General features: G+C 37.0%; 2 protein-coding genes across 2 annotated transcripts; one reads left to right on the top strand and one right to left on the bottom strand.

Moving 5' to 3' along the window:
- Positions 1 to 353: 353 nt before the first annotated feature.
- On the top strand, positions 354 to 7,591 carry bzw1a (basic leucine zipper and W2 domains 1a). The gene is made up of 12 exons (XM_055217903.2): positions 354 to 508; positions 1,196 to 1,268; positions 1,349 to 1,525; positions 1,613 to 1,707; positions 1,825 to 1,890; positions 2,004 to 2,139; positions 2,231 to 2,340; positions 5,305 to 5,475; positions 5,859 to 6,005; positions 6,088 to 6,226; positions 6,302 to 6,424; positions 6,933 to 7,591. Exons 2-12 carry the CDS (start codon positions 1,205 to 1,207, stop codon positions 6,962 to 6,964), a joined length of 1,260 nt encoding a protein of 419 aa, XP_055073878.1. The 5' UTR covers positions 354 to 508; positions 1,196 to 1,204; the 3' UTR covers positions 6,965 to 7,591.
- A 122-nt stretch (positions 7,592 to 7,713) lies between these two features.
- Positions 7,714 to 11,641, bottom strand: LOC129454272 (transcription factor 15). The gene is made up of 2 exons (XM_055218751.2): positions 10,960 to 11,641; positions 7,714 to 10,583 (listed from the first exon to the last, which is right to left on the bottom strand). The coding sequence occupies exons 1-2, from the start codon at positions 11,473 to 11,475 to the stop codon at positions 10,551 to 10,553; spliced, it is 549 nt and encodes a 182-aa protein (XP_055074726.1). The 5' UTR covers positions 11,476 to 11,641; the 3' UTR covers positions 7,714 to 10,550.
- Positions 11,642 to 13,695: the final 2,054 nt, after the last annotated feature.

Raw genomic sequence — 13,695 nt, 5'->3', positions numbered from 1 at the left:
TAACAAGGTAGAGAGAAATCTTATACTTCATAAGAAAAATAGTACATTATAAGTTTAAGTAATTACAATAGTACAAAAGTATGCAAATATTAAATGGATATATTTTTAAGGTTTGCCCTTGGAGATTAAGATGGTATGACCCACATCGGGATTCCTAAAATCAAAACTAACCAAGAGGTGTGGTCATATTTCAAACACTTCCAATAATGCTGAAACACGAGCAAATTATTGACTAAACAAACTTGTTATCGTATTTTATCATATATTACTGTTAAACTGTTTGCTTAGAACATGTAAAATATGTGTTTTTGTTCCTTAAAGATGCAAACTTTCCCCCGCACTCACCCGAAATGAACTGCTCCATTATTTTTTTCCGCTCTTCTTCCGCGCAGGCGCAGCAACAGCACCCTCTTGCCATCTGGGAGAGTTTTGTGTGTTGGGTCCCGACTTGCTATTGTCTCGCTTTGTTCTTGGGTTTAATAGCCGTTTTTTATCTGCATTCATTTCGGTAAGCTCTATATTAATTTCACACACGTCTATTTAAAGTATATATATCGTCTAGAACTCTTTAAAGGTCTGTATTTATGATTGATGTCCAATTTATTTAGCTTCGCGATCAGCTGTTATGGTGGCGGTGCTCGCGTTCTGTTACTAACGTTAGTCGAATAAATAAAATGACGCCATCATCATCTATTTTATCAAGTTCGTGTTTTTAATTGTTCTGGTTGATGCCTCCAATTGTACATTTTTAAAACTAACAAAAGGGCGTAAGAACTAATTTTTTTTTTTTTTAGGTTTTTTAGTGGAAATAAAGCGGTTAGGCCTCATTAGCCGGTTAGCTTAGCTTCAGCGCGAGACCGGCGCGTGAGTGTGCAGCTCAGACTACAAAAACCGATAGCTTCCCAACATTTACACTGTTAAAATACAGATCTGTAACTGTTAATTTTCGCATTAGTAAAAATAAGAAGTAATGTGCTCAAGGGAGAAATTGATTAATAATTACGTGTTAAATTAAAAATATCAGGTTTGATTTGATCTGCGATTAAACAGGCCATTGCGTCTTTTAAATGAGGTGTATTTGTTTTACGTTCTGATATTGACTCATATCCTTTTGTGAATATCAAACGGCCTGCCTCGTGGATTTTTTTTCTATGTTCTCAAATTCAATAAATAAATTGACTATTGTTTTTCACAGGTGTCTTTTATGAATAATCAAAAGCAGCAAAAGCCAACGCTTACCGGCCAGCGTTTTAAAACTCGCAAAAGAGGTAATGTCCTACAGACTATATGATCTACAGGTCTGCCTCAAATTCGGTGTTTCATTTTAATTCACTTTCTTTCCCCACAGATGAAAAGGAGAGATTTGACCCTACTCAGTTTCAAGAAAGTATCGTTCAAGGCTTGAACCAAACTGGCAGTGATTTGGAAGCGGTTGCGAAGTTCCTTGATGCCTCTGGCGCCAAACTTGACTACCGCCGGTATGCTGAGACCCTCTTCGACATCCTGGTGGCTGGAGGAATGCTGGGTAAGCTATCACATCAGTCCTAAAATATTTATTTTGAGTAGAATAAGCTTTTTTTGTTTTTAATGTAATGTTTCGATTTCCCCTCAGCCCCAGGAGGGACCTTATCTGATGACATGACCCGTACGGAGTACTGCCTCTTCACGGCGAGTGAAGACCTGGAGACCATGCAGGCTTACGCTCAGGTATTCCCCATTTCTTGTACCTGACCGTCCTGCATTAAAATTTTGCCTTGTCGTTTCTCCAAACATAAACTGTGCTCTGCGTGTTTTAACACGATTTTCCTTGTGTCGGGCTTGTAGGTTTTTAACAAGCTGATCAGGCGTTACAAGTACCTGGAGAAAGGTTTTGAAGAAGAGATCAAGAAGGTAAGTTGACTTGATGATGCTTGTCAAGTTGCGAAATACGGCACATTTCATGCAGTTGGCAAGCGCCGAGATGTTTATTTTCGTCGTGTTTGTCCCTGTCTCTTCCGTCCCAGCTGCTGCTGTTTTTAAAAGGGTTCACAGAGTCGGAGAGGAACAAGTTGGCCATGCTAACCGGGATCCTGCTGGCCAATGGCAATATATCGGCCTCTATCCTGAGCAGCCTTTTCAATGAGAACTTGGTCAAGGAAGGTAATAAGAAACCCCTGGATTGGATACAAGTAGCAAATGTGTCACTTGTACTTAGATATCGAGTAATTCTCATGAATTGGTTTCGTTTCAGGTGTGTCCGCTGCCTTCGCTGTCAAACTGTTCAAATCTTGGATCAATGAAAAAGACATCAACTCAGTTGCTGCTAGCCTGCGCAAAGTTGGCATGGACAATAGGCTGATGGTAAATTATATTTATATATAACAATGCTTGTTACTACACTTAACCCACTTAATTAAATGACATGTTAACTAAATTGTTAAAGGAATAGTCCATTTTCTTAAAAGAAAAATCCAGATAATTTACTCACCACCATGTTATCCAAAATGTTGATGTCTTTCTTTATTCAGTCGAGAAGAAATTATGTTTTTTGAGGAAAACATTGCAGAATTTTTCTCATTTTAATGGACTCTAATAGAGCCCAACATTTAATACTTAACTCAACACTTAACATTTTTTTCAAAGGACTTTAAACGATCCCAAACTAGGCATAAGGGTCTTAATCTAGGGGAAAAAATGCAGTTTTAAACCACAACTTCTGCGTAGTGATGTAGGGAGGTCACGTGTTACATATATAAAACGCACATTTGCGGACCATTTTAAACAATAAACTGACACAAAGACATGAATTGGTATCATTCCACATACAACAACGTCGGAACGGTCCTCTTTCTCAACACTTGTAAACACTGGGGCGGAGTTTCCCGTTCGTCCTCTATGACCTCTTGACGTATTGCGTGGGGTCACGCTGGCGCATCACGACCGGATCTAGATGAGAAGTTGTGGTTTAAAAGTGCATATTTTAAATTTTTCTTGTCAAAAATGACAATCATTTCGCTAGATAAGACCCTTATGCCTCGTTTGGGATCGTTTATAGTCCTTTGAAACTCTGTTGGAAAAAACTGTTTAGTGTTGGCCTCCATTAAAGTCCATTAAAATGAGAAAATTCTTACAATGTTTTCCTCAAACATGGTTTCTTCTCGACTGAACGAAGAAAGACATCGACATTTTGGGTGACATGGTGGTGAGTAGATTGTCTGGATTTTTCTTTTGGGAAAATGGACTATTCCTTTAATAGCGCACTTGAAAAGAACAATTATTTTGTGAATTACACAAGTACATGGCTTCCTTTCTTCACTTGGAATTTAATTTTATATGAAAATGCTATGCCATCTAATATTGGGATCAACATTTTAGAGCTACAAAAAGGACATTTTGACTCCACTGGATTGTTGTCTTCTGAAACGAAACTATGGCTGCATCTGAAATCATTTACTTTGACAGTAGATGCTAAATTGGAGGACGTACGCTCTCAGAAATATACAAAAGTTGACACTAGGACAGTACCCTTTCAAAAAAGTGCATATTAGTACTTCAAAGGTATATATTGGCAGTTCAAAGATGCTTATTTGTGCGTAAATGGTAAATATTAGGACCTTTTTTTAAAAGGTACTACCCCAGTGACCGCTTTGAACCCTTTATTTTTGACAGCGTACCTACTCATAGCCTGTTAAAACAATAGGTACTATAAAGTAGAGCTGCAAATTTCGACTATTTTTTCAACCGATTAATCTATCGATTATTTTTTCGATTAATCGAATAGTCTAAAGATTTTTTTTACAAATAATAAATGTAACATCTGCTATTAATGCCAACATTTTATTGAAGCATTTTCTCAATTAAACAAATACACAAACAGTGCCAGTGCCAAGGAAAATATAACAAATCGCATAAAAACAAGTCCAACATTAATTCAGCCTAACATAAACAGTGCAAAAGGGGCATTATTCACCTTAAACAAATAAAATGTATTAATATTAAAGAAGTAAAATAAAAATAAATCAAACTGAATAATAGCTCCTTATTAATATAAAAACATGTCCCGCTCTTTATTGTTCCAGCCCTAGTGCTAATCATAAACTAATGAAGAGTCATCATTTACTACAAAATGACTTGCATGAAATCATTGTTTATTAATACATTAACTAAAAAAACACGTCATGTTGTACTTAATGATGACTCTTCATTAGTTTATGATTAGTACATGCATTTACTCAGCATTAGTTCAGACTGAAGTAAAAATAAGTTCATTGTGATTCATGAACCCTTATTATAAAATGTAACCATTATATTATTACTGTTAATATTATTACTATCAGTAGTAACGTTACTGCATTCTCATTTAGCATCAACTTTAACATTTAACTTTTCTTAAGTCTCGGGTAAATACAAATTTAGTTAGTATGATCTTCTAATATTTTATAAACGGCGTTTACGCTGCTGTTACTTTAAATAAACGCATGTCATGAATACCTAACGAGACGAGCCTTTATAATATCTGCACACATAGCAAAAAAATAAGCTATGGGAACTCCGCGCTGCCAGCTGGCTTTCAGTGCACGCGGGCACATGCCTATCTCAGTGTAACAGTAACTTATTATTTCATAACTTCTTAATATAAAAAGTTAAACATGTCCCGCTCTTAATTTACTGTTTCAACATACTGGCCAGACGCGATGCAATGTCGTGTCTGTCAGGCGTCTCGCAGCTCGTATTAAACTAAGATGTAAACACAGCTGTATTAAGCACAATATATGCCTGCATTGATTCTATTGTTGTATAAAAACTTGCTGTAAAAATTCAAATACTTACGCTGCCGTCGCGTCATTTTAATACGTCGACGCGTCGTTCCAGCCCTACTATAAAGTATGAATATGGATAATATAAATGAATTTGGATGTACTACATCCGCCATGTTAATGCACCACGTGACACATGTTGTCATAAGTTAGTCGATAACTGGAATGATGTTAAACTAGTGCAATTTAACCACAAGGGACAGTGCTTTAATATTTATTTGCATTTGAATAGAGCTGCGTTACTACTTTTGGACTTTTTTTTTTTTTTAATTCAACGCATTATGTCCTTCATTGGATGGCTCACAGGATCACAGGATAGTAAAAGGTCCATCAAATGAACACTTCAGAAGTAGTAGGTCATCCCGGTACTTTCGTCTATTGCTTTTGGAATACTATGAATTGGAAAATGCAACTTGCCTCGCCTACTATATTGTATGCAAGTATGCGTTTTCAGACGCAGTCTATGTTTGTGACTCATTAACAGATTTGACTTCTTTCTTTTTACTAGGAGCTGTTTCCTGCCAACAAGCGCAGTTGCGAACACTTCTCAAAATATTTCACTGACGCCGGGCTGAAGGAGCTCTCGGACTTTGCGCGTAACCAGCAGTCCATTGGAGCTCGTAAAGAGCTTCAGAAGGAACTGCAGGAGCTGATGTCCCGCGGCGAGACCCTTAAAGATGTGAGTGACCACTACACTTGCTCTTTCGTATTTTACTTGTTCATTTCACTAAGTATAGTTGCTGGATACAACAAATTGTATTTTGCCAAGTTTTTAGCTTATTGGGCAATGATTGGTCACATACAACATAAGTGAGGTGTGTAACTTTTTTGTATATTTTGAACACAAACACCTAAATATATTTCAGAGTTTTTATAATCTTAAATGTATACATAATAGAATATATTAAAATATAACTTGACACAGATGTTTATTATGCAACAACTTGATTTTTTTCCATGCGATTAATCGCGATTTATTCTTTGCCCACCACTAATATAAACTGAAGATGTTAGTCTATTTTAGCCTTTATTGTGGCAGTAATGGTGTTTGCTCTTCATCAGATCATTGCCTATGTTCGTGAGGAGATGAAGAAGACCAGCATCTCAGAGCAGACAATGATCGGCATCGTGTGGACCAGCGTCATGAGCTCCGTTGAGTGGAATAAAAAGGAGGAGCTCGTTACGGAGCAAGCCATCAAACTCTTGAAGGTGCCCGAAAGACCATCGACCCCTTTTGCAAATGGTGTTTTGTGGGATGTGTGTTAATTGTTTTTGCAAATTGTTTTCGTAGCAATACAGCCCTCTGCTGAAGGCCTTCACTTCCCAGGGCCTGTCCGAGCTCACGCTCCTGTTGAAGATCCAGGAGTACTGCTACGACAACATCCACTTCATGAAGGCCTTCCAGAAGATCGTGGTGCTTCTTTACAAAGGTGCTTGATCTTTTCAAAACTGTGCATTTAAGTGGCTTTGTACGTGGTGGTTAAGGCTGTTTTTTTCTCTTGTAGCTGATGTTTTAAGTGAGGAGGTCATTTTGAAGTGGTACACAGAAGGCCACATGGCCAAAGGAAAGAGCGTCTTCCTCGAGCAGATGAAAAAGTTTGTGGAATGGCTGAAAAACGCTGAAGAGGGTAAGAGGATTGTTAAAGGAAAACACCACCATTTTTCAATATTTTACTATGTTCTTACCTCAACTTGAATGAAATGCATGCTTATCTTTTTTCAATGCATGCAATTTCAATCCTTGTACAGCACCTCATGAATGTGTTAGCATATAGCCTAGCCCCATTCATTCTTTAGCATCCAAACGGGGATGAATTAAGAAGCCACCAAACACTTCCATGTTTTCCCTATTTAAAGACATGAGTTACACGAGTAAGTATGATAGCACAAAATAAAACTTTTTTTGGAGCCATAGGAATGAATGGGGCTACGCTAAATGCTAACACATTCTTTTTTTTAAATGCTAACACATTCAAGAAGCGCCGTGCAAAGATTAAGTGCACACATTGAATTAAGATGGGTATGTAATTGATCTAGGTTGAGGTAAAAACGTAGTAAAATATTGAAAAACGGTGGTGTTTAATAAAAACAATCACATTTGTTGTGCGACTGCTAATTTTTATTTTTTGTAATCAGAGTCTGAATCCGAGGAAGAGGAAGCAGACTAAACATCACGTTGGCAGAATGTTTTTGTTACAGAAGTGCTCGTCTAATTTCGCCCCTTTTTATTTTCCCTTTTTTCACCCCCAATTCTACCTCCTGTTTTTCAAACCATAACATTTAGATGTCATTTAAGGGCTTTATAACAAATGGTTAATTTTAACAGGTTTTTCTAATATTAAGGTTTACACTTAAAATAGCACAAAAGTTGTGGTCAACCTTTGTAATTATTTACTCACTCAAGGAACTTTTAAGTGTTGACAAACATCTTAAATTATTGTTATTTGATTATAATGATTTGTTTAAGAATTGACATTCCATTGAATTAGATCAGGCTGCCTTGTTTTGCTTTTAAGACGCCCTTTTCTATATGGTATTGATGCCTTCATGCCCCGTCATGATCAGTGTTTGCAAAGGGGAAAACACGATAAACATTTCTCATTGTGATGTTCTTGCCAAAGGTTCGAGTCTTGCTCTCATGACATCAGCGTTCTGTTCCCTCTTTAAGAAACTGTACAGTGCTAAAGACCCTTAAATGACTCCTGACCTCTCTGATGTATCTCCATCTTGTCACCAATTTCTTTGAATCTAAGTAACATTGAATTTTTTTTAAGAAATAAAGAATTAGAACTATACTTTCTTGCATTCATTTTTGTGCAATCCACCATCTTAAAGCAACAATTGCTATGTTTGTCCTCCTCTAGGTGGTGCTTTAAGCAATGACATGCTTCAACATGGATAAAGAATTTGATAAAAGTACAGAAGTCGTTACAAAAATACTTTATTATATAGCAGCTCATATGATGTTTGGCATGTGCAAAGACCACTTTTAGAAGGTAGTGTTCAAGTATTCGCATATGATTGTTTTAGAGGTAGGCCATATTACTGGAGAAATATTTTAAACTTGGGAAAAATATATACAAATGAATGTCAATCAAAAATCACAATTAGTCATTGATAATTGAATGCAACTGAAAAAATGCTCAATGTCCCAGTTAAAAATAAAGTATACTTGTTTTGTGCTGAATAAGTGTCAAGTTATACACTAAAAAATGTACTAGTTAAAGAATAATTAAACTTTAGTGTACTTAAAGGTCTAAAAAAAGTCAATGTATACTATAATTGATTGATTTTTAGCATATTAAAATGAACGGTATCCCAAAATGGCACAGCTGATGTTTATCTTAAGATATAAAGACTAAAGATTAGTTCATGAAAATAGTACATAAGTGTACATTTTACTTGGGGGTTTCAAGCTGGCTTTTTGACAAAAAACCTGTGCAACACATGCAGTAAACATTTTAAAAGTGATGACACTTTCCCAAATTTGTTTTTACCCAAACAATTCTGACACAATGTTAAAGGCGGGGTGCATGATCTTTGAAACACTTTGAAAAAGGGAGTTGGGATGAGAACCAAAACACAATTGTAGCCAATCAGCAGTAAGCGACTTGTCTACTAACCCACATCATTGCCTGGGTTGCGTATGTGTGGGACGGGTCTATCAAAAAAGGTCCAGATTCTATTTGGGTAGGGGCGTGTTTGTTTAGGTGATTTCAAATATCAACATTGGCTTTCGGAGATCATGCACCCCACCTTTAAAGCTACTTCAAATATTGTAATTAATAATGAAGGTGATCCTGGACCACAAAACCAGGAATAAGGGTCAATAAGCTCAATAAATAATCTTTTCATTGATGTTTGGTTTGTTACAATATTTGGCCGAGATACATCTTTTTGAAAATCTGAGGGTGCAAAAAGTCAAAATATTAAGAAAATCGCAATTAAAGTGAAGTCTTAAACAATGTATTAATAATAACTATATTTTAATATATATGTATGGTAGAAAATGTACAAAATATATATTAAAGGTGCAGTGTGTACATTTTAGCGGCATCTAGTGGTGAGGTTGCGAATTGCAACCAACGGCTTAGTCCACTGCTCACCCCTTGCTTTAGAAATGCATAGAGAACCTACGGTAGCCGGCACCAGAAAAACATGTCATCAATGGAGACAACTTAGTGAAAAAAGTTTGTCCGTTAAGGGCTTCTGTAGAAACATGGCGGCACAAAATGGCGACTTCCACTTAAGGGGACCCTCTGTATATGTAGGTAAAAACGTCTCATTCTAAAGTAATAAAAACATGTACATTATAAAAAGCTCTTTATACACCCTGATAATATAGTTTTGTATATTATTTTGCATTTCTGTCAAGAGATCCTTTTAAAAATTACACACTGCACCTTTAATGGAACTTAATCTTAATATCCTAATACTTTTTGGCATAAAATTTTTCATTTTGACCCATACAATGTATTAATAGCTATTACTACAAATATACCCATGCTACCCGTGACTGGTTTTGTGTCCAGGGTCAAATTTGTGATGGTTTTGCTTACGTAAACAAAATATTAGTGGTCTACTTAGTCAGCATGGAGCTGCATTCACAACCCATTTTGATAATGCATTGACATTTCCAACAACAACAAAAAAATGAAATATTTTTGGAACAATGTGCACCTTATTAAAATACGGTCACTTTTCATTTGCTCTCGCCTTTAGGCGCACATTACAAACCCATTGCCTTCATTACTAGACTGAATGCATCTGATCCAAATCCAGAGCAAATACGTCTTACTAGTTTGACTCTTCCCTTATAGTGCAAATTTAAGTGCATAAACAACCTTCGATGAGCTCTTTCCTAAAAATGAAGAATCGGTCGTGGGGAACTAGTCTGCAATGACATGCATTAAGTGCACACCGTGATTTTAAACAACGTGACAAAAAATGAAAAATTGTATCTTTAAATGAGTATGAGTATAATGCAACATTTTGTAGTGCGCACTTTATGACCTAGAAGGTTGTAAGAGGGCACACTGTGACCCTTTTGATAAAGTGTGCAATACTATCCAGCAGTAATGTAACATTTAATCAACAGCGTTGACTTAAAAGTGGGACAGGGCCATAGATTTTAGGATCAGGGTCATGAACCCTGCACTTGCCCGCCATCCTTCAGTGGCACCGGTTTCCAGCTACTCTAAAACTTGTCATGTGGCATTTAAAATTCTTAATAAATTTTAAACATGCTTTGCCCAACCCAACCGAGACCTCTGAATCTTGTTTATGGTCTCCCGAGTGCCATGTTGGGATCCCATGATGAGAGGGAGGGGACGAGATTTAGCCCGCCGTCGTACTGACAGCAACCACTGCAAACCGCAGGGTTTTGATTACCATCATGTGACGTGCACAGGCAGACACCGGACTGTTTTTTTAAGGCATGGGGACGGTGTTGATACTATATCTGATACTGAAATAGCCGTCCACCAGGTGCAACGTTACACGCGCTCTCCGGTTACATTAACCAAAACACGGTTGATAAGGGGGACGGCAAACGCGGGAAAAAAAGAAAAAAGTGCAGTGGGCCTATTTGTAGATTTGTTGCCAATCTTCTTCACGTCTGTCCTCAGAAACAACATAAAAAAACATATACAGCAGGATTATTTAGTCTCTGTGCAAGGTTGATTTCTCTTTACATGTAAACATTCAAAGTTGGAGGCTCGTGCATGGCAGCTGTCAGTCGGAGAGCCCTTGCTGTCACGCGGTCATGTGCTTGTCCCCATCTTTTAACTACAGAAGTAGACATTGCGGTTAGACAGGGTTTACACACATCATGTTTGTATAATCATACATTATTGTGTATTGGTTAAAATTGTGTTATTGTGTATCAAAGATTCCGACATGGTTTAAAAAATACCTTAAATGCACTATTTGGCCACCAAATGCATAAATGTGACGTAAATGTAGTTATAAAAAAACATGTAGGTTAGGTATCATCATTTTATAAATCATTCTGTGACAATACTAAATATTTATTATTGTATTATTAATAAATATTACAAAAAATCTGCACTGTTTTTACTGTCTTTACAGACTTTTGCGTCATTGTGAAATTGTTAAAAGCACAAATTTATATTTTTATTTATCTTATTTTATTATCACTTACCATTTTCCTTTGGTTACTAAGGCAGAACGTGCAGATGGGTCGTATCTGTGGGTTTTTGAGGTTGTTGTTGCTTTGCAATATATTGTGGTACTTCAGGCACGGCTGTCCGTCCCTGCAGTCCTCCCCGACGAGAAGCACGTTGGCCAGGTGCGATATGTAGCTGGAGGCCAATCGCAGCGTCTCGATTTTCGACAACTTCCTATCCGCCGGTTCCGTAGGGATGAGGGTGCGCAGAGCCGTAAAGGCCGTGTTGACGCTGTGCGTGCGGTCTCGCTCCCGCGCGTTTGCCGCCTGACGCTGTTTGCTCATTCCCGCGAGTCTGCGGACCCCGCGCCGTCTGTGGCCCCGTGTGGGACTCCCGGCACCGGTGGATTTCTCCGAGCTGTCGCTCCCGCTGTCGAGCTCGTCGGGGTCAGAGGGCAAACTCTGGGTGTCGTGGCCTGCGGTGGACTTCATGGCGCGTAAAGACACACTGGTTGTTGTCGGTGGCCCATGGCGCAGATGCTGGCTGCCCATGGCGATTTAAGCTGAGTGAAAATAGCAGCCGGGGGGCAGCTGCGTCTGATCCGGTGTCCGGAGGTCCTCCGTGGCCTCGTGGCACTTCAGCATGGCATTTCTTGAATGACTGCTCCCTTTCTGGATTTGTCCGCCACCAAGTGGACGCGGAAAAGGATGGACAGGTGGAACCGAGGGGGCCACGACCACCTGTCATCATGACCCAAAGGGGTTTTAAAGGTACTTTATAAATACTGTACATGCACGTACACATGCAAAACCATCAGAGTTATCGTTAACAGTCTGAAATTTTTAAAATCATGTTAAATGGATAAACATAGGCGTAAATATTAGTTAAAGGTGCCAAAGAATGCATTTAAATAATATGATAAATTGTTCTCTGATATCTACATAGATGGTATGTGACTTTATTCTTTATTTTAAGTGCAAAAAATATCCAGAGATGGTTTTACATGTCCATTTACAACCATAGGATCTGCTTTTAGAATAAAATGGTCAATTATTACCTTGTTTGAAAGAGTGATGAATTGCTCTGATTGGCTGCTTCTCAGATCAGCTCATTCAGTAGCTCTTTGTGTGTGTAAACAAACCTTATGTTTGAGCTTCTATCACACAAAGATACAGGAATTTGAGGAAAAATCTACAGTTCGGATGTTAATTGATGTTTTTGAGTTGTAAGTTTCTGTTTTTTTTTTCAGTATGGACCTGCAAAACTTAACTGTAAAGTCAATAGTAGAATTTCAGCCTAAACGCTAGCGCTAAGCGCTAACTCAGCAGTCACAACTTTGTTTTTATAATTGTAACAACATTGTAATTAATTTAATGTGTAATTTAATGTTGGGGCGTACATCTCGACTGTAATGTCGGTGTTATGTTGAGATCGGCCTGTTTTCAGCGGTCTTTTGAATGCACGAGGTTTACATAAAAAGGAGGAAACAATCGTTTTTGAGGCTCACATGTCATTACCATCGCATAACTGTCGCATTATTCATCTATGCCTAGGTAAATACAGTTTTACATTCTACGGCACTTTTAACTGAAATAATTTTAAGTTAAGGCATTAAAATTATTAATTGCAAATAAATATTAAAACTAAATTAAACTTATATTATACGAAAAAAAAAAAACGAAATAACAACAGATCGTTAAACTAAAATTAAGATAAAACTAAAAATATAAAAATTAAAGCAAATGAATACTATTAATTTATATATAATAATAACTAAACTATTAATAAAGCTACAATAAAACTAAAATAAATATATTTAGTGTATTTAGTATTTTTTATTTGTATTGAATGGGTTTGAGGTGACCTCGCACAGTTATTATGTAAATCCGGGCGGAAATGACATTTTCTTATTTATTAGACAGTGTCCGCAACCCACTCATTCTTTTTGATATTTGCTCTCAAATCTCTCATTGACAAGTTCTCTGTTTTGTAAATGTGTGATAAATTTTGTATGTCTGACCGATGCCTGTCCGACCTGGTGCTAAATTTAGCTCTAAAAAGTTTACAGACAGAGACTGTTGCTGTTGCCTTTAAAATTGGTATCACACGGGTCGCGGGTCACAGCGGGTCCAGGCGCAGAGAAGCAGACAGTTATTATTTTACTGCACGTAAGGACTGTGTCAGATCTGTCAGGATGCAATTTGGGACACCTGTTCTACATGCAAGTCATTGCGAAGAGAGGTTGGAATAAAAATGTCCTCATAAAACATACGCTTTTTTATCCTAATTTCATACTGTAGAGTGTTTAACTGTTTGAGTATGCAGGTTGAAACTTAAGTGTATACACTGTAAAAAAATACTTTGCTGCCTTGACAGTTTTTGTTAAATCAACACAGATTTACAAGTCATGTCTACAGAGATGAGTTGTCACAACTTATAAAATATAGCTGAGAAAAGTCAACTTAATTTTAATTTTATTTAAGTTATAACAACTCATCTCTAGTCAAGATAAATAATAGTAAGTTGAAATGACTTGTAGATCCGAGTTGATTCAACAAAAAAATTTTAAGGCAGCAAAGTATTTTTAACAGTGCATAAATAAAGAAATTAATAAATACATGAATGCCTTAATAAATAAATACATGTAGAAATACAGAAATAAATGCATAAATAAATAAGTAATTAATTAAATGCATAAATAAATAAATATAGAAATACAGAAATTAATAAATACATAAATGCATGCATAAATGTAGAAATGCATAAATTAA

The sequence above is a fragment of the Misgurnus anguillicaudatus genome, chromosome 23 (assembly GCF_027580225.2).
Source record: "Misgurnus anguillicaudatus chromosome 23, ASM2758022v2, whole genome shotgun sequence".
Lineage (NCBI taxonomy): Eukaryota > Metazoa > Chordata > Actinopteri > Cypriniformes > Cobitidae > Misgurnus > Misgurnus anguillicaudatus.
This window is presented reverse-complemented; position numbering and strand designations above follow the sequence as displayed.